Genomic DNA, 21,267 nt, shown 5'->3' with positions numbered 1-21,267 from the left:
TTAAATTAGTCATTTAGTCCCTATAATTTTATAATTCGTACCTTTTAATCCTTATAGTTTGAAAGCGATTATTTTAATTTCTATAATTTATATTTTTATTCTTTTTTAGTTTCTATAGTTTAAAAGTGATCTTTTAGTTCTTATAGTTTATATTTTAATTTTCTTTTAGTCCTATAATTTGAAAGTGATGTTTTTAGTTATTTGTATTTTAATTACCTTTTAGTTCTTACTACAAAAAAATATATAAAAATAATTAACTACAAATTAGTTATAAATTATCAACTATTTTTATATTACAAATTATCTTGCGATAAATTAGTTATGAATTACTTATTAATATTTTTGTAGTTAATCGTAATTAATAATATTACTCATATTTTGATTGTAAGGACTAAAAAGGAATTAAAATATAAAATATAAGGATTAAAAAGATCACTTTCAAACTATAAAAACTAAAAGAGAATTAAAATACAAATTATAAGGTTAATATCTGATGATAAATTTGTGAAGGTTAATCTTATTGGAGATTTTGTAAGGTATACAAATATACCATCTTTTGAGGATTTCATGCTTGTTTTAGTGGTTACAGCATAATTAACCTCTATTGACTTTTGTTGCAACAAAATTGAGGTTGAATTAAGATAAAGAATTGGTATGTTAGATAGGTTTTTTGAATACTTTGTTACTTAAAAGTTACAACTCTCGTTTAGATACTTTTTTGATATTGGTCTTTTGCAAAGAAATTGTCGAACGTATTTTTATGAATTATGAATTGGTATATAATAAAATTGAAAAATAAATGGCGCTAGCTATCTTTACAAATATCAGAGAAATAATAGTGTAGAATGCATTGATTGAATCAATTATCATCATGTTTGTTAATCATTCAATTCTAAATTTTGAGAGGTCACCGCATTATGGATGGACTTGAAAACATGGTCATGACTGTTGTTTTTGAAGTTTGAAGGCATACAAAATTATCGTACTTCCTTGTGCACAATTATTGTGGCACAAAAATATCATTTATTGCATATTCCAAACAATGGTGTAGTTATGGAAGAAAACACTGATGAACTACTGTTACATACTTTTGGCATGATTCACAACTGTTACAAGCTTAAACAAAATATTTACAATTTTTCTTGTGATAGGACAGCCCTCGGCAACCGCAGGATTTGGGGAGAAATATTCCTATGTGGATGCTGCTTGAGAGAGTGAGATTTACCTTAGATGGTATCGAATGTAACAAAATTGGTGTCAACTATGAAGCTTTTAATCAATTGTGGAATTTTCGGGAGGTTGGTACAGCAACAATAATTTCTTTTTTCTTTAACTATTATTCCCATCTTGCTTTTTTGGTTTCATTTTTGTCATTTTCTTTTCACTTCTATTCTTGTAGCTGTATTGCTTCCATATATGGAATATGTCTTTGGAGGTATGCTTGTCTTTCTTTTCTGTGCAGAGACCAAACTACCCAAAATCATAATTTCTAACACTTAACATTGAGCACTCGTGTGCACGCACACTTATCTATAATTTTAAGACGTGTATGTGTACATCAAAAAACATAAAGTTGTTTTGTTTATGTTAAAATGTCTCACAATGGCCAAGAATAAGGCGGCAATAGCCCTTATAAGATTTGGGCAATCCTTCCCACTTGAGTTAACTTTTGGGATTGATTTGTTCATTTCTAATATAGTATGAGAGTCTATCCAGTCTTAACTTTGGCCATTCAGAGAAGTTTAGTCCTAAAAACTTCATTGATAGAGTATTGGATAATGAACCTCATGCATTTAGTGAGGTGGAACAGAGTATGGATCAGTTATTTGGCTCAAACGATGGGAAGCAATGAGGAGAAAGTAGGAGAGAATTAGTGTGGGTGCCGAGCTGGCGAGTTCGTTAGAGGAGGCAACTTATTGGCAGAGGGGGGAGTGAGGAATAAAGGAGGGAGTCCAGTCATTTTTTTGATTTGTTATTTGACAGAATATTTTTCTGAGGAGCTTAGGCTTCGGTTGTAGCCATTGTAAGAGCTTAGGCTCCCATTTTCCATTGTCTTAATATTACACTTATTTTCTGCTGTTGGTGTTTATCATTCACACTCCAAATGTCCAGTTTTGGGCGTGCCGTGTGTTATGATGACCTACATTGGCTAGGAATATGACCAAAACACTCTTTATAAGGTTTGGACAATTTGATTTCTTAAGTTAGTTTTTGGGATTGAGTTAATTTTAGTTCATTTTTAATGATTTTAAATCATATTGTTTTATCCAATATTTTAATTGAAACTTTATATGTAGTTTTCTTATAGTTGTTGAAAATTTGAAAGAAACTTTCTTGTCCGTATCAGGCTGGCCTGAATCAAATAAGTAGGAATCAAGTGTCACTTTATGGTTTGGAAGGAAGGTTTGAAAGAATAAACCAACATCCAGTTACGTTGCAATAATGTTTTGTTTATATTTAATATGGTGGCTTCTATTAGAAATGATTTATTTTATTTTATTTGTCTGCAGAGTGCTGGGAGTTATTCTTACTCCATAGGAATTACAGAGGTTCTTAATACAAACCTTGTGCTAGAATTAAGTGCGAATGATGTAGAGTATGTTTATCAAAGGTATTATTATTTACTTGGTAGATACATATTATTTCAAAACTGAAAACTTTTGTTCTTTTTGTAATATTTCCTTGTGAAAGTTGATGTGTAAAATCTTGAATGAGATTGTAAGATGACAAAATTGTTTTGAGATATTGGACTTTGTAGTCATTCAATGACAAAATTGTTTTATGATAAGATGTTGAACTCTATTTTCTTTTTTAGTTTTTTTTTTTCTTTTCTTTTTGGGTGGGATGCCACGGTCATTTCCTATCACTTTCTCTTATGCTCAATCTGGATTCCCAATACTAAAGTATACACAATGAAGTCCCTGATCATAAATGGATATATACATTTTGAAAAGTTTGTTGTACTATGAGATGGACAGAGAAAATATTTTAAAAATGATTTTGAGAAGTTTCTGTAACGCAACCAATTTTGTTTCTATTGACGCTAGGGTATGATTTATGGTTTTATAAACCTATAATGTCCAACAGCATTATTGTTTTCATAGTAAAAAAAGATTTTCAAAATTTGTTTGACATGGTTCTTTTTCTCCAGGAGCCCTGGAAATCATAAGTGTTAGTGTCCCTACATTTGAAGCCCTAACTCAATTTGGTGTTGCTACAATCACAACTAAGGTTTGACGGTAGTATCATACAGTTTGACGGTAGTCTGCTTCTCTATATTGTGCTTCATGGCATCTGTTTCTTGTTATCCAGTGCTCCTTATACTTGGACAATGGAATATTTGATTTGATTTTTTTTGTATTCAATGCCAGATATGCATTATATTAATTTCTATACTTATGGCACAGTTCTTTAAGGCTTGAAAGTGTTAGTGGAGTTCTGTTCTATTTTATTGCTTATAGTATCTGAAAGGAAATTGGGTTGTGATAAATTTCTTATAAATTTTCTGACTTGTGCTCGTTGTTGATATGAGGACAAGATTGTTTAATTATCATGATACCTAAAAGTCTCACACCGCATATAACTTCCTCCTTGGGTACCATAACATTCAGGGGCAAAATTATTGTTTGGTTAAATTATCTCTAGTTAGTTGAATTGACTGCATGACATGAATATGAATTTAACAGATGCATGCTGCTGCAGATGCTTTTGTTTTATTATGGTGACAAAATTAGGTTCAAATATATTTGAGGCTAGCATTGCAATAATTTTCCTGAGGGTCCAACAAGTTGTAGTTTTAGCTTTGCTATATTGTATTGTCTTGCAGTTTAATTGCTCCAAGGATATCACCCTGATGGAGGTATTATGCTAAAACATATGTCAAGTTTGTTTTTGGCCCCTTTTTGTTCTATACTTTCATAGAGGTCTTCTATTATATTGTTTTATGTTTGCTTGTAAACATGGTTCAAGAGCAATTTTTAATAATGAAGCCAAATGAGATTATAACCCGATCATGCAAAATCTACCCAAGCACTGATCAAGCTTCGAAATATTTTTGTGCAGGTAAAGTTGAAGCTTAGGATTAATACGTTGTTGTCTGTTCTAAGGATAAGGAACACATTAATATTTACTGTGTCCTTTTTTGGGGTATTTTGAATGAGGCCATATTAAAGGACTCTAATTATAATGAAGTTGATAGAGCTGAATGTCAATTTGCTAATTCGGCAACTATTCTTGACAATGGCACACAGGTTTGTTCTTTCTTGGTACCTGAATTTAGTATGCTTTATTTTCTATGAAACGAACACACTGACATTGTTTAATCCATGTATCTGACCTAGACTTGTATTCTCATATAACGTGAAACTTGTTCAAATCTGAATACTATGTTGTTATGATGCCCTTAAAGGCTACAACTGATCATATTATGAGAAAAAGTTTTTTTCCCTCTAAAACAAGAATGGGACCTGCTGTATAGGTTAATTCAACACACAAAATGCTATCATACTCCAGGAATTTCAGGGTTCCCTCCTGCATGAAATGTGATCAATAATGCGTGGATTGATTCTGATATGGCTAAAAGTTCATGTTTGGCCATCTTACCTTTCTGACTAACTTATTTGATGATTTTCTTGGTGATTGTAATGTAATAGAAGTGTTGCTGACTAACATGAATTCTAAAAATGCTATCAATGCTAATTGATTGCGTCAAAGACATTTTTAATTCTAATCTTTTTCAGGAAAATCTTAGGGGTCAGAATGGTGCAGTCAAGTGCACATGCAGTAACGGATCATGAATTTGGATTGGGCTTGAACACCTATTGCAACTACCATAGAGTGAATATGTTGCATCACTAGCAATCGATTGTCTGTTGCTCTTAATTTGAAATTTCCCTATGTTTTGCCATTGCCCATTGGTCTCTTGATCAAACTTAAACAACTATAGTTATTTTGGACTGTTGGACGACCAAGAAGACTTTACAGCAGTTCTTTTATCTGCGCTATCACTACAAAAATACATTTAATATTTTGTTTCTAATTACTTAAAATGGTTATTAATAAGCTCTACGTATTCACTAGTAGATCAGTCTGAGTCTGAGGCATGAATTTGACGACGTAGAACTGTTCCCCGTAGATATACTAAGTTCATTAGAAAGTTAGTCTTCTGATTTCCTCACAAAATATGCTAATTATTGGTGATGTTATGACAACAAATTGTGAATCACTAAATCATCTATTACTGCACGGTATGCCTTTGCAATCACCAGGGACCATTATAAACAGTTTCTTTGATTCTATCGAAAGCATATGAAATAAACTATTGACAAGCTTAACAGAATTTATCACTGGAAAAACTTGTAGGTATTATTTTCAACTATAATTTTCATTAGCAAGTTATAAAATTTAAATTCCAACATTTATAATATAGAAAATTTATGAGTTTCTTGAAATTTTGTAGCATTTTTATTCATGGGGAATATTTTGAGTTGCTTTGATTGGTATATATATATATATATATATATATATATATATCAACACCACCCATATGTTTTGAAATTCTACTTATCAAACACAAATGAGTTGCACCGACTGCTGTGACTGTGAACAAGTAGAATGCATTTTATTTTTCATGAAGGTAATCATTGGAATATTTCTTCATTAACAACATAAAGGATTAAAACTAGGATTATTATATGCATAAACTATTATTCAACAATTTAGTCAGTAACAGAATGAAACAGAAGTTGGTGCACTTATTCGAGATTGTTCTTTAGTTGCATGTGGATCAAATTTTTTCTTATTTTCTTCATGTTATTTGAAATGTGGTAAACTGATAACGAGTTTTTGCCATGTTTCTATTCTTTGTGATTTAAATATTTTGTTATAAACTTAAGTATAAATCACCTACAATTGAAGCAGGGTATTGGAAGATCAATAACTGTATGTTGCTTTCTTAACCATAACCTTTGCTTAATATTGATTCATTTGTCTTAACTAATTATTTGATCAAATCTCTTCCTTGTTCCTCGGTTTGGGTGGGAGAACAGACAAAATTGCTCTGGGTTTTTTGACTTCAAGTGCCACATACAATATGTATGCTTGAGTTGGGTAATGATGTTTGATCTGTTTTTGACAATTTTTCTGACAGGTATGACTTCTATTCAATGTCTATTAGTATAATTTACAAATTCAGCAGAACAACTTAAAATAAACACTCTTCTTTGAACTGTAGTGCTTGTGCTATTATGGCTTTTGCACCAGAAAGGTCTATTTGATCCTCTATACGACTGGTGGGTGGATATCTTAGGCGCTGATAATCAGATCATCATGGATAAACGTAAATTTAATATTGACAAGAGGCATCACCATATTCAAGATAACAAACATCATAAGCAAGAACATAGGCACCCTAACTATTGTGCTCAAAATAGGCGAAGGACCACTTATGAGCATATGCACAAGCATTTCGAAAGGAGCTCTGATTATTTTGATGATTTACACCATGTTCATAAAGAAATGCACAAGCATGGACATAAAAAACAGAATACGGATAATGCGCAGCATGTTGTTGACCATCCTGCACATCACAAACACAGAAAGAAACGGGATAGTTCAAAGGGGCAAGTTAAAGAGATGAAGCTAAAGCATGATAAAGTGAGGCAAGAAAATTATGAAAAAACGCAAACAAGTTCTGCTAGATGAGCCAGAGGCTGAGTAGATTGAAGCCCGCATATATAATTTAATGAAGATATTTTTTAATTGCGGACACTAACATTTTAGAGGAATTTGTTACCTACTTCATATATAGAATCGTAGTTACGTTTTTTATCCTTTTACCTTCTTCCGTTTCCACTACTAGTCTTCCTTCTCCCATTCTATTACTTTTTAATACGGTGGGGAGGACAACAATTGAGGAAAGAAAGTTATTGAAAGATAGATTTAGAATGTAATGCAAAAGATATTTTTATAGGAAGGAAATAGGTCATCTACAATTTGATCCATAAAAGTAAGGACTTGTGCTGCTTTGGTTTGTCAAATTTCAAAGTTCCTAAAAAGTATACCTTAGCGAGTTTGTCAACTTTAAACAATTTTATTCTCAATTGACTACTTTATATATAATTTGGAAGCAGTAAAAATTGTGACTTTGAAAGAGAAAATTGTATATTAACTCAGGATATAATCTGAAACATTTACACCACTTGTTAGCAAAGTACAACTTTCCTTCCCTTCTCCCTCACTGTCTTTTTGCAAGGTAAGACACGTCATATTTTGGTTTCAACCCATGTTTTTCAAAAAACCCTGTAGTATATTGAGAGGAAAATCTAATAAAAGCTCAACTTTTGAGAGACCTAATCAAAACTGAGTGAGACCCTTATGGTTACTTTTCTGGCTTCCATAACAATTACATTGCCTTGTGTCTGGGAAGATGTGAAGCCTAAAATTCTACCATATGAGTCTCTCTTGCGGAGTTTTGGTTTCTAATTTGTAGTGGTATATTCTGGTTCCTGCTTCCTTTGATCTTTTTCCATGATCTGGACGTGAAAGCCATTTGGAAACTGTAAACCAGGAGTTCGAAGGATGTTTCCTCCTTTGATGGGTCGCCACCTGAAATATTCATATGTTAAATAAAGAGAGATTTTGCATGTCAATTTAAGTTCACACGCATAGCGTTGTCATTTCAATTTCATAATCTTACCGGTACTTGGTTAACAAGCTATGAATAAACATAGCCATCTGAACTTTAGTGAAGTCCGTTCCAACACAAAATCTCATGCCTCCGCCGAAAGCCATGAAATTTTTGCTGGCACCATGTAGTTCCACTCCCTGAAAGCCCATTTTTTCGGGGTCACTAAAAGTGTAAAAGAAAGATGGAAAGCTAAAATCTAAGTTGCTTGAATATAGTTATAGACAGCTGGTAGCTAAGCTAAAGCAGCTTTTTTTTACATATAATTTCTTACAAATATTTAAAAACAAGAATAAGGCAAAAAAAATAGACTTTATAATTATTTATTAAAAAAACATTTAAAACAAAAAATCAAACATGCCTTAGACGCACCTCCCATCTCCATGGGTTGAAAGCAAGGGGATCATGATATTTAGCTGGATTCAAGTGCACAGCCGGGGGACACACCATCACTGCCCAACCTGCTGGTATCGTATATCCTGCATGTATATATGTATTCAATGTTTGACCAAATGAGGTAATGTCAGATACTGTGCGCTTTTCCCTTACTTAAAATACAAGCTATGCGTGAGTGCACTCATGGACTTATACATTCTAGTATTTAAATTTAATAAATTGAATTTTCTAACTAGTCCAATAATTGGTTGTGTATCAAATTTAAAGCCATATATCAAAAACTGTACTTTTCGTAAAATGAATGATATTTGTGCATACAAGCAAGCAATCACATACGGCATACCCTTAAAATTAATTTCCCTCAGTGCCTTTCGGAAGATTCCTGGAACAATATTTGCGAGTCTCACGGTTTCATTTATGAACTGCAAATCGTCACGGACTTTTAAATGAGATATGTACACGTAGAAATTAACATTAAGAAGAAAAAATATATATAATGAAGAAATTATTGATCCACCTGAAATGTGAATGTCATTGATTTGTATTCTTTCCACGTGACTCCGGAGTTAGGATCTTCACGTTGTTTGAGGATGGCTTCATGTTCTTCCTAAAAGGCACAATACCAAGGGTCTTTTCATTTTAGTATAGAGTCAAAACACGAGGGACGTAAAAAAGAAAAAGCCATGAAATTAGGTTTTAATAATATTTTTAACATATATACTTACTTGTAATCGCTTGAGCACTACGGGATTGTCCGAGAGTAATTTTATGGCATAAGTGAGAGCGAGAGAAGTGGTTTCAAAGCTTGCAAAGAGGAGCACAAACATGAGGTCCAGGGCGATCGCTTCAGTGAGGATTGTTCCCTCTTTCTTAAGTTCTTCAACAACATAGTCAAAGAAATCTGTTTGCTCTTTCCTTTGCATTCTCCGTCTTTCCTGCAGCATGTTCTTCAGCATCTTCATTGCCCTTTTCCTACCCTGAGAAATATCACCAAACAAAACAAACAAATGCTGCTTTTCAATCTTTGCTGGCATTATCAAAAGAAACTATTTTGTATGATATGGTCAATCCTCTAGGATGATATCTTTTGTTTTGTTTTTGGGTTTACTAGTCTATAATACTAGTTACGTTGTTAGAAAGAAAATTTGTTGAAGTTCTTAAATTCATGTAATATTGTAGGATCCACCGAAAGTGAATTAAACAATTATACACTTGAAGGTGTTTTTATAGTGGCAGAAATTTCAATGAAGGAAGCCACATAGCATGAGGTGAGGTAAAATTAATGACTAGTGTTGGTGGATGATGTACTTACCTGCAGGCATTTGTGATAAGCTGTTCCTGGAATGTCTAGGGGGAAGGAGATGAGTCCTTGGATAAATGCAACAAAGTTTTCCCTTAAATTCTCCGAGGACTTTGTTGAATCATAACTGATGAGTTTTTTCGCGGTCAAATCAAATATCATCTGCATGGGAGAGCATATACATAGCAAACCATATTAGAGATACATGGAATAGAAAAGGGAGACAGATGAAAACAAGAGAAGTTAGCGTAATAATGTTACCCTTGCTGTTGCTTCCTTCAATTCAACACTGTTCTCACATGACCACTGCTCTAATGTTCTGCACGTTGTTTGTTCAAGTTCTGGGAGCATCTTTTTAAGGCTTTCAGGACCAAACAGATTGAGCACCATGTTCTTAAGGTACTTATACATAAACCCATGTAAGGAGCCAACATTTTGTCGCCCAAAGATTTCTGTGAATGTGTCTGGGTACCAGCTTTGGAACACTTGCCCCTCTTGTTGGAAGATGAAGTGATTAAGATCAGGGTCCGTTGATACTACAACTGGTCGTCCAACCAAGTTGGTCTTGAAGATTGGTCCATACCTGAAAAACTCAAAATGGATGATCATATGTAAGTTTACTTCTTTAGAAGAATGTTTCTATTTTAGTTGAGAATAAAAAAAACACTTATATATACCTTTTCATTCTCTGCTTGATGAAAGGAGGAATTCCAGAATTGGTGTTAGGGGAGAAAAACTGAAGGGTCTCACCCAGAAGGGGGAAACCCATTGAACCTGGAGGGAGTTTGCCATTGCAACTAGGATTTCTCCATCTATAAACCCAATGTGTTATGCCTATAATAACCAATGCTCCAAGAAAAAGAGCCCACATTTTTATTTTTATTTTTGAAAAATAAAAAGGAACGGAACTCTTTAATAAGAAGAGAGGAGATGATAATAATATATATTATAAGAGTGAAGTGCTGAAAAGGGTGTTGTTATTAGAATTAAAAAGGAATGGACAGGTTCAGAGAGCCATAAATGAAGAAAGTGGGTAAGGAGGGAAGAATGGGCAGAAAGGAGTAGACAGTGCTGGCAATGCATACCAGAATCTCAGAAGATGTTCTTAAATAGGCAGGCCAATTCTTAGAACTAGTTGAAGAAAATAATATATTAATTTCGGTTTTCCTTTAGTTTTTCGTAAAGTTGGTTGTTCTAAAAAGCTGTACTAGTAGTTGGAGATAGATTAGAATAATTGGAATTATATCTGTCTATAGACCACTTATTGCTATGTCAACGGGCATATATGATGTGTCCAAGGGCCTTGCATGATATGAATCTCACTGGATGCTTCCTCTCCCCACGTCTTCTCTCTTGAAGGAAACTTTTGTTTTTTTTTCTTTCTTTCTTTTTTCATTATCCCGAATGCGGTAAATGGTCCATGTTACACGAAACTGAAGAAGCACGAGGCAGTTTTTTTTAGGAGATTTTGCGGGTATTGCCTAGATTTGATGATGAGTTAGTAGGTTTTAAAGAATCTCTCTGACCAAACTAAGCATCTCAAGTAAATATTCCATGGATCATTAAATGCTTCAAGTAGTACTAAACTTGTAAATGCCTTTGTCCAACTTGAAATCTTTCCAATATCTATGCTAAATTCTCAATCTAAGTGATGTTGATGCTCACAAGAGGGAGCACACATACTTTAATTTTCTAGTTGAATTCCTTTGAGCAAGATCTTTCTATAGATTTTTTTTCCTCTGCAGCTAAATGGATAACCTCATCCTAACTAAAATGTAATGTCTTAAATCTCAAGATACACGTCATTAGTGATTCTCATTGCCCATTGGATGATTCTAGAAAATGCATCCAACTACTATTCAACAAGGTCTTGTTTTTAAATTTGGCGACAAAATTAACAGATGCTAATCTAGCTAGGTCAAAAGAGTGGATGATACAGTATTTCATCTGTAAGGTAGAAGAGTTTTACTCATTGAGCGCCGCCCCATCTGCCCATTGAGCCACGGACTTGACCAAATAGCAGCCATTACCACAATATAGGTAGGTCACTGTGAATAATGGCCGAGCATTTTGGCTTTTTAATTATCTTAATTTGAATTAGGTGTCACTAATAGAGTACTAGATGAGTTCTGTAGATAATTCCTTTACATAATGTACAGAGGCTTTATGAGTTAGGAACTATATATCAACATCTCTAAGGTCGTAGTCTGTCAAGTTGATCTTGCTGCTACAATAGTAAGCTGTATTTGGATGCTCTTATATGTTTTCTTGGACACTATGTTTAAGTAAAAGTCCCTGCTGTAGTAGTACATTCTTGGACAATATTTTTTTTGAAAAGTTTAAAAAGCATGTAATTTTTTTTATACTTCCAATTAATTAAAAACTATCAATTGATATGATTTTTAATTAACATAAAAATAAATAAATATATTGTACATATTGTTAAGTCTTATGAAATTTATATAACTGCTAAAAAAACAAAACACTATTTAATATGATATCACGGACAACTCAATCAAGCACAAACTCTCAAAATTTCCAATATAATTGTGATTGATACATTGTCCTGTTCCCTTCTATTTATTTATTTATTTGTGGTGGGGGGTTGGACGGGTTGCTAATTTACCCATTTCTAAAATTTGATATCTTCCATGCTTAAAAATTAAAATGATTAAACGGGTAGTCTTGCTGGAGGATGACATAGATTGCTTAACTGTTTGACATAAACTTGAAAAGCTACTATTGAGAAGGAGCAAAATAATGCCAGATCAATGAATCCTATTTAATTCTAGTTCTCAACTTGTGAAGAGGTTATGAAGTCATCTAAAAGGTTTCTTTTAATTCTCTTCATACTCTCTCTCCCTGTCTCCCCCCCTTTTGTTTTAAAGAATAGACTATAAAATGTATGGTTTTCTAATAACTAGGATATTTCTAATGTTTTGTGGGAACTGGATGGTGTAAAAGGGTCCTACTTGTCTGAATGTAAATGACATAAAATCTTGAGGTGGGTCCCCAAATGCAGCTGGTCCACTTCAAAGAGATATCCTGCAACATGTTCAACCAATTGATGCCATTGGTTCACTTTGTTGAGTGTACCGATATATCATATGTAGTTGACTCACTATTTGATTATGCGGGGTTGATTAAGTTGTATATATATATTCAAAATTTTATTCACCGGGCTTCATTCATATTATAGTGTAACTAGACACAGTTACCCGTCCGGTAGTTTGGACGTTCCAATATCTAGGATTTATTTTGTCAGTACAGATTCTTTTTGACACAAAAAAAATGTAGTTAAAGGAGTTTCGCCCCTGTGCAAAACCTGAAATATATACATATGGGTCATAGAGTCCAACCATAATAGTTAGTTTCATTTTATGTCTAAGTAGTTTGTTTCTTGTGTGTATAAATTTTTTTTGTTGAAAAGGATAAAATTCACTAAAATAATATCTAAGCTTTGAAAATTAGTCTCAATTTATGAAAACGCTTTGCTTTCGGCAAATATATGTCCAAGTAAACCAACTTAGCAATAGAAATTATAAAATAGATACAGATGTTCATTATATGTGGTACAGGGAATAATTACAGAATGGGGTAATAAACCGTATCCTAGTTTCCGGTTGCTAAAGCCATTGGTGATTAGACCTAGCTTCCTCGGATAATACGAGCCGAATATAGATTTGTGTCACCTAAAATAGAAGCGGTGTAAAGCTAGTCCTGGATCCCTCTTTTTTCAGCTCTTTTGATACATGCATGAGCCATGAGGTTTTCTCACAACAATCTCTATGACAAGGAGATATAAGAAGAGAAGAGTGAAAAATGTCATAAAATAGGTGACGTGATAAGAGAGTCAAAGAGGGAAAAATCGATAAATATATTTTTAGTCCTATATATTTTTTTATCAAATATGATGAAAGATTTTATAATTTTATATGGATGAACTTAGTCTTTAAATTTTAAAAAAATAATATAAATTTAGTCCATTATCATTTATCTCTAAAAATTCATCATGCTTTTTCAAAGTTAAAGAGATATTGAATTCATATTTTTTTTATAAAATTTAGACACTAAATTCATCGATATAAAAATATTGGACCTTGGTCAATTTTAGTTCCTATGCACATATTCTATTGTTTAATGGGTTTTTTTTTTGTCAAATACTATTTATTGAATCAGAATTTGTTATTAGTTGCACTTTTAGTCACTTTATTTTAATTTATGTATAATTTTAGTCCTTTCTAATTTTAATTGCTCATATATTTAGTCATTATGATTTTTTTAATTGTTGAAATTAAATTCTTCACCTCAAATTTTATCTAATAATTAAAAATATAACATATATGTAATGTGACATTGAGAAAATAATATAAAATATTTAAATAAAAATAAAAAAAACCATAAAAGTGGCTTCGAAGTGCCTATTTTATGTATTGATTTTATTTTTGAAAAATATTTTATGCATTTTTTCTTTTTTATAATCTATATAAATCAATATCACATCATACTTCCATTATATTCCTATTAATTATAGGATGAAATTTAGAATTGGAGACTTAATTTTAATAATTAAAAATTATGATAAAAAAATATTATTAATCAAAATCACACATGTGTAAATGTATAGAACCAAAAAGATGCATTTTTTTTTACCTTGGGTCAGTTATCTACTGGGCTTAATATTTTTTTTTTTTTGTAATGCCGGGCTTAATGTTTCTCAGCATATGGAGATTTTGTCCGACAATTAATAATTTCATAAAAATTTCAGCGTGTAAAAATTATTTAATGCTGATAAAACTTTGATATAATTCTTACACAAACGCCACGCCAGTGAATCTTACTTGCAGATTTAAATTAATAAATATTCTATACTTGCAGGATGCATGTGAATAATGCTGATACAATAAATTATTCTATGTTGTGCTGTATACGAACCAGAGATTTTTGAGTTTTACTTGAATATACAGTGGACACGTTACACATAGCTGCCTTCTTACAGTTACCGAGATAACCGCACGTGCATTTGCGCGTGCATATATGCATAAGGTGGGGAATTTTAATTCACGAGAAAATGAAATTTTAGATCTTAAAGTTAAGCGAATGTAAAGAGTTTTGTACTAGTTGGGACGAGGTTCTAAATAGTATATTCGTAAATCTCTAGTTTGATATAAATCATTTGCTTTTGATTGAATTGGGGACGAAAATTATAGTATTTCTTCAATGATGATTTGTTAATTATAATTATTAAAAACAACATAACTAAAGCAAATTAAATCCTTTAGTTTATAGGTAATTGGTATGTTCAATTCCATTTGCTCAAATGGAGTATAGTCATGAAGAGTAGGAAAAAAAACAAAAAAGCTTAATCAGTAATCAAATAATTGCTAGAATTTTTATTTTAAGGGATAGTTGCTAGAATTCTGTTCCTTGGAAAGCATGTTGGACACGTTATCTTAGCATAAAATGCTTAATAATACCTAACCTGATAGTTTGCAAATTTAATATGCCAGGTTATCCACAGAAGGCGATTTAATTAAGATTATGTTCTCATATATGTTTGTCAAAAAAAAGGTCTCATATATATAATTTGGAACTAAGATTAATATATGTTGTAGGAGTACATAGTTAACCGTATCAATCAATGATCAAAACACTATATATTATTATATTCCTCAATATGGAAAGTTCAATCCCTGAAATGAAGTCTCTTGGTTCTCAAGTTCCTTCACACACACACATAAAGTAAAAAAATAAAAGATAGCATAAAAATAAATATAGTTGTTATTATGTATAATAAATAAAAATGTTTACAATTGATGCGGTGGCGTTAATTGAGTAAGAACTTTTTTAATAATATATCTATCAAATAAATAAATAAATTATAAACTTGATAAAAATAATGAATATTACTCTTAAACTTCATGCTTATTTGAAAATATAAGAATAAAAAAGAGAAATTAAAATTTTCAATTTATTTATTAGAAAGACATTTATTTTATATATATTCTCCCAATATCAATATCACACACACATATTTTGCATGAATCAACTGTTAATTTGATATGGTATATCAAAATTTAAATTTATAAGCTTCAAATATATTAATATTAAAAATAGTATTAGTAACAGGATGATTTGAAATTAACTAAATTTAAAGAATGTTATTTGAAAAATAAAATAAAAACGACCGAATATGGGACGCTATAATTAAGAAAAATCACATGACAAAGTGGCAGAAAGTATATTGAGAAAAAATTACTTTTAAGAGTGGAGTAGTAATTATATTTAACAGACTAATAAATTATATATTTTATATAAAATTAAATTCTATATATGAATTTTTATTAAAAAAAAAGAGAAGGTGATGGTGGCTTGGGGCCACCCCTGCTCTACTTAAATCTGTTCCTGATAATTTGTATATGTTTATTTTTTATTTTTTTAAGAATGGTCTATGTTTACTTAAAGCTATTCACTTGGACTCTTTGCAGAATAATTATGTTTTTTTATTAAAACAAAAAAAATCCTTTTTATTATATATTTAATGAACAGGAAATGTAAGTTAAAATAAAACATTGTTACAATTTTATAATTTTTTATAATAATAATAATAATAAGTTAATTAATTCATTAATAAAAATATGTTTTAAAAAAGCAAACAAACTCTATTTGGGCAATTTGTACTCACGTCACTCCAATCTCAATTCTCAACCCACCTTGAAAAGAATATATATATATATATATATATATATATATATATATATATATATATATATATATATATATGTGTGTGTGTGTGTGTGTGTTATTCACGTCAATATTTAGAGTTAATTTTAAGCTCTTGAATGTTGAAAGTGAACTTTTTTATTAAAAATATTTACCAAATTCAAATTAGAACAACATATAAGTATTTTAAAAAAATCTTACTTTTAGTTATTTGAAATAAACACTAAAGAATATTTATTATTAATAGTGTGAATTTTACCCGCACTAAATCGATTTTATAAATTTCGAAGTTTTGAGAAAAAATCATATTTAAAAGCCTATAAATGAGGTCATCCATGACATGAGTTAAGATTCGTACGTAAATTATGGAGCCGGAAAATTATAGATAGAATGAAAGCCTCCATTTCTTGCGAAATAATCGAATTATGTAGATGCAATTAGGCAAAGCAATGATGAAATGCACATGACCCATTTGCCTAATAACTCTTGGAATGATTATGGATGATCAGTCAGGTTTAATGGAATCCAATCTTCATTGTATATCAGGTTAATATTGGACTAGTTAAAAAATGTAAATATTGCGTAGGGTTAAATTATAGTTCTAGAATGTAAAATATTTCCATGGTAATTTGTGTTGTTTGGTCAAATAATTCTTTGGCCATTACGGTCATTAAGACATTGGCCTTTCCCAAACCAAGGCTGACATTTGTCGCCTTTTATTAATATTTGTGTGAACATATATTATGAAGCCAATCTACCAGTAAAAAATATATATTATGAAGCGAATCTAATTATATTTAAGAGATAATGTTTTTTTCGTAAAGTTACTATTAATCACATATGTGTTTTTCCATATCAAATATAATATATTTGAAAAGATGAAAAGATTTAGGGGTGTTGGTGTTTATTAACGTATTCAATTCAATACAAACTGCAATGAAAAAATAATAACCAAACAAATTGAAAATGAAACCCAAAAAAATCAAATTTTCTAATTGTTATTTAAGGGATCGTAAAATTATTTTTGACTTACAATTTGAATTATGATATGAGTTCTATATGAGATGTGATGTTTGGTATTAAGTTAATTTGTGTATTTTATCATTTATTTTAATATTGAATTTTTAGACTCTTTTTTCAAAATCCAAAAATCAATTTCATCTAATTGAAAAGTAAATAAATAAATTGGAATTTAAAATTAAATTAATTAAAAAATAAAATAAAATAAATTGGACTTGATAATTTTTCTTTCAAGATTAATTCAATTCAATCCATAAACATGCAGTTAGTAGGATTAATCCAATCGCTAATTATAGTTGAACCAACAAACATCTTTTAATCTCTCACATTTCACATCAAGATGTGACAAATAAGCAGCCACTAATCCACCGAGATTGGTAGCTGTCTCAAGAAATGTAGACGAGTGAAGTTGAGTATAGTTGGTGAAGTTTAAGCTTAACTTGCAGGAAAATAAATAACATTAATTTTTTAACACTAGTTTTTTTAAACATCTAATACTAATCATTTTTATTTATCTTTTTTTTTTCTCATATCATATCGTCAATGATATCTATGTTTTTTTTCTTTTATCTCATCTCTCATTAGGTTTCGAATAACAATTTTGGTGTCTGAGATTCTTGTTAAAGAAAAAAAATGGATTATTCAAGTTTAACTTGATAAATGAGTCTAACTATAAACTTAAATTTAACTTAAAATTTGAATGAAAGAAGTGAATCCTTATAATATCACTTTCTGCCACTGTCCACCTCGCTCAATGCCTCAATCAATGTCATGATAGCAGTTTACCAGAAAAACTACCCATTTTGTAGCGTGGAAAATTCGGGCCACCTCAAATCAAAATTAAAAAAATGTTTTACAAAAATTTAAACGAGTTATATCAGCTGTGATGAAGCAGACTCACTTCATCAAGTATAACTTTTAAAACTCGAACATGTTGCAATTCATTTTGGTGGAGTCAGGTTCAATTCGGTACTAATATACTATTAATAAGCACATTGCAAGTTTTACATTTCATAAAAAGCAATTCATTCATCAAATAATCTATATACCCTTTCTTTCCTTTTTAAGTTTTTTGCCCCATTTACATATTTTGGCTTTGAGTCACGATGAACGGCATGTTTGAAGTCTACCGATCGCACCATTTCAAGTTCCAACAAGTAATGATCTATTAGTATATATATATATATATTGTCTTAAGGACATTAGTTAAAAGAATCAATAATAATAAAATTTTCGTTAAAAATATATATTGATTTTTTTTATAAGTTAAGAATTTATAAGAATTTAAAAATATATTAAAAATCAAGATAAATTAAAATATATTGTTAATATTTTTTCAATTTGTTAGTCATTAATGAACTAGTTAACATTTGGATATATAGACTATATAAGTCCAGTTTTACAAATGATGCATATATATATCTTTGGATCTAGGGGTAGGTTTGAACACACCAAAGTCCAAACCTATATTCCGGGACTAATACCAGTAGGGGCATGGCTAAGGCTAAGTGTGGAAAAGAATACAAAATTACTGAAGCAGTTGAGGATCATCAATTAATAATGAAATATGTTTTGACTGTTTTGGTGTCTTTGTTATTTTAATTTGAAGAAGCTATATATTATAAGGCATATATGTTCCATATATTCCGACAGGTCGTCCCCCTCGTGCTGTTAGTAAGTATGTCAGTTATCGACATCTCTTTCACCCAAGCTAACAACCCTACTCAAATACTAATAACTAATTAGTAAACAAGATGCCTTATCACTAAGTACGTATATGTTGAGATATATATGAACCAAATGTGTTTGAGCTATATATAGCCTAAATTAAATGCTATAATTTGGAGCAGAAAAATTGCACTTTATTTCCATACATCAAATTAAGTATGCACAAGAGCGGGAGAAGCACTACAATATGATATTATGGCTTGTAAAACCTATCCTGCTCCTCGCAATATCTTCAACATGTTTGCATGCAGAGAGTTGCCTTCAAATTCTAACTAAACGTGCTGACAAATGCTTTCATCCATGCAAATAATTTGTACAAGGAATTGAAGGGAAACTCACAGTCATAGATCCTCATAGAGCTCAGAGGCACTGAACAAAATGATCATTCCTAGTCGTACTTCCAACAAGTTCTCCTTCTACTTATTAGGTTAAATTTTTTAAATAGGTTAAAATAAAGTAGGTTCTGTTAGTTTTTAGCAGTTTAAATCTGTTAAAAATGATCATTTATAGCGATTTTAAAAAAACGAATATAAAAATTACATGATTAAAGACCTAATTATTAATTATTTTTAGTTTATGAAATTATTTAAAAATTCTCAAACAGTTCATAATTAAAGTTCAACCTGATCGCCTTTTATTTTCATGATTCGCAACCTCTTATCTCTCGTCGTGTTAGCCGTTAGAATACGTTTACAAGAAGATCAATGAAATGACTTTCTTTGTTAAACTCCTCTGTCGTTTGGCTTTTTAATTCGTTATTCCACAAAACATTTTGATAAATATTTTCTTTTCAATCTATTCCCTTATATCATTTTTTCATTCTTAATAATGAAATAATTTATATATATGATATATATTTGGTTTTAGAAATTAATGGATATGAATAATCAATGTAAAGCTTCTTTACATCCAATAAAAATGATAGTATTTAGCAATATGGATTATTAAAATCCATTTTAAATTAAAAAGAAAAGTTTTTTAAAAAATTCAGTTACTAAGTAATGTCTTTTAAAAAAAGTTGTAACGAGCTTTTTTAAAAATTTTGTATCAAACCAAATTGTTTTATAAGTTATTTAATAATTTATTAAAAATATATTTTTATATTTATTATCAGTATAATTGTTTTCAAAATTATTTAATTAATATTAAACATAAATGAATGTTTATAAATAACTACTAGTAAAATTAAGTTCTGTTGCATGGTGGGCCAAAAGCATATTATACTGTTTAGTGGGCCCAATATGGGAGAGTTCATCCTTGACTTCTAGAGAGCTCTTGGTGGTTCATTTGGTGGATGGGTTAGCCATGGGTTTAACAATTGAGATGTTAACACTTGCACCGTGGGCCCAAAAAAGGTCATCTCGTTTGTTTTTGTCGCTTACATCAAATCAAATGACCATAGCTAGATGCTCCAATTTTGTTTTCTTGTGCAAAGAAGGATGTTTTCTTAAGTCCAAAAAGAAAGCTAATTAGAAAGCCCAATGTTTATCTCCAGTCGGTTCTAGGCCGGGTAGAACTTCCTGTATTCCCATTATTAATAATGGGAGTGTAAGAAATTGACAACAACCTTTTAGGCTCTTTGATCATATTCCCCGTGCAACATACAAACTTCCAATCAACATATATTAGGAGGAAAAAAATGTTATAAAAAATTTTATACAGTATTTCAATCGCAATTCACTATATATGTAAAATTTATTAACTTGATTATTTTAAAAGAATTCAAACAGTAATCTATGATTACATGATAAAATAAAATTATTTTATACTGATAATATATAATCATTAAACTCTATATAAGCAGATGGTATTTGAAAAAAAATATTCAGAAAAAGCTTATTTGGATAGATTAATTAAGATTTAAGGGTCCACCTTATTAATTGGAAAGTTATCTACTATGTCTATATGTATAGGAAAGTTGGATGATTGGATTTCAAAACACTTGCTTAGTAGAAGACTAGAAACTAAAAGTTTCTAATAATTAGAGTGAACAACGTGCAACGCACCATCAAACATTTAATGTGTAGATTTCTCTCAATAAACTTTTAAATTGTGATTTATCACTATACCAACAATTAATTCCTTCCACAAAATGCAACTTTCATTGATAATCTATCCAAGTTTAACTAACATTTTTTTTGTCCTTTCCAGAAAAAATTAAAATGAAATAGAACCAATATTTTCTTTCTATTTTTATCATAATATCTAAATAATAAATTATTAGCTTTTATTTTATCATATCTCACCTTATTTACCAAGAGGTTTGGCACAATTAATATGACAATGGGTGCATGTGTTATTGGGAATTTTTCAATACCTTAATTCAATTCCTATGTATAAAAAAAATATATATTCCACCTTATTTCATTTCATTGCCCATGGTTTCATTGATGCCATGTGGTGTGTTTAAAAGTTG

At 30.6% G+C, this 21,267-nt stretch overlaps 1 protein-coding gene across 1 annotated transcript; it reads right to left on the bottom strand.

Moving 5' to 3' along the window:
- Positions 1–7,119: 7,119 nt before the first annotated feature.
- On the bottom strand, positions 7,120–10,443 carry LOC114424420 (cytochrome P450 87A3-like). The gene is made up of 9 exons (XM_028391266.1): positions 10,058–10,443; positions 9,642–9,963; positions 9,393–9,542; positions 8,806–9,057; positions 8,598–8,687; positions 8,424–8,502; positions 8,057–8,163; positions 7,697–7,824; positions 7,120–7,605 (listed from the first exon to the last, which is right to left on the bottom strand). The coding sequence occupies exons 1-9, from the start codon at positions 10,249–10,251 to the stop codon at positions 7,479–7,481; spliced, it is 1,449 nt and encodes a 482-aa protein (XP_028247067.1). The 5' UTR covers positions 10,252–10,443; the 3' UTR covers positions 7,120–7,478.
- Between the last annotated feature and the right edge of the window lie 10,824 nt (positions 10,444–21,267).

This window comes from Glycine soja, chromosome 1 (assembly GCF_004193775.1).
Source record: "Glycine soja cultivar W05 chromosome 1, ASM419377v2, whole genome shotgun sequence".
Lineage (NCBI taxonomy): Eukaryota > Viridiplantae > Streptophyta > Magnoliopsida > Fabales > Fabaceae > Glycine > Glycine soja.
The sequence above is the reverse complement of the archived record's forward strand: the minus strand, read 5'-3'. Positions and strand labels throughout refer to the sequence as shown.

Bases quoted from the DNA above. Each gene is read 5' to 3' on its own strand.
- LOC114424420 (XM_028391266.1), bottom strand. From the start codon at position 10,251: ATGTGGGCTCTTTTTCTTGGAGCATTGGTTATTATAGGCATAACACAT. The intron at 8,164-8,423 runs GTATGCCGTATG...ATATACATGCAG, and splicing joins GAGGGAAATTAATTTTAAGG to GATATACGATACCAGCAGGT. The intron at 7,606-7,696 runs GTAAGATTATGA...TGAATATTTCAG, and splicing joins AGCTTGTTAACCAAGTACCG to GTGGCGACCCATCAAAGGAG.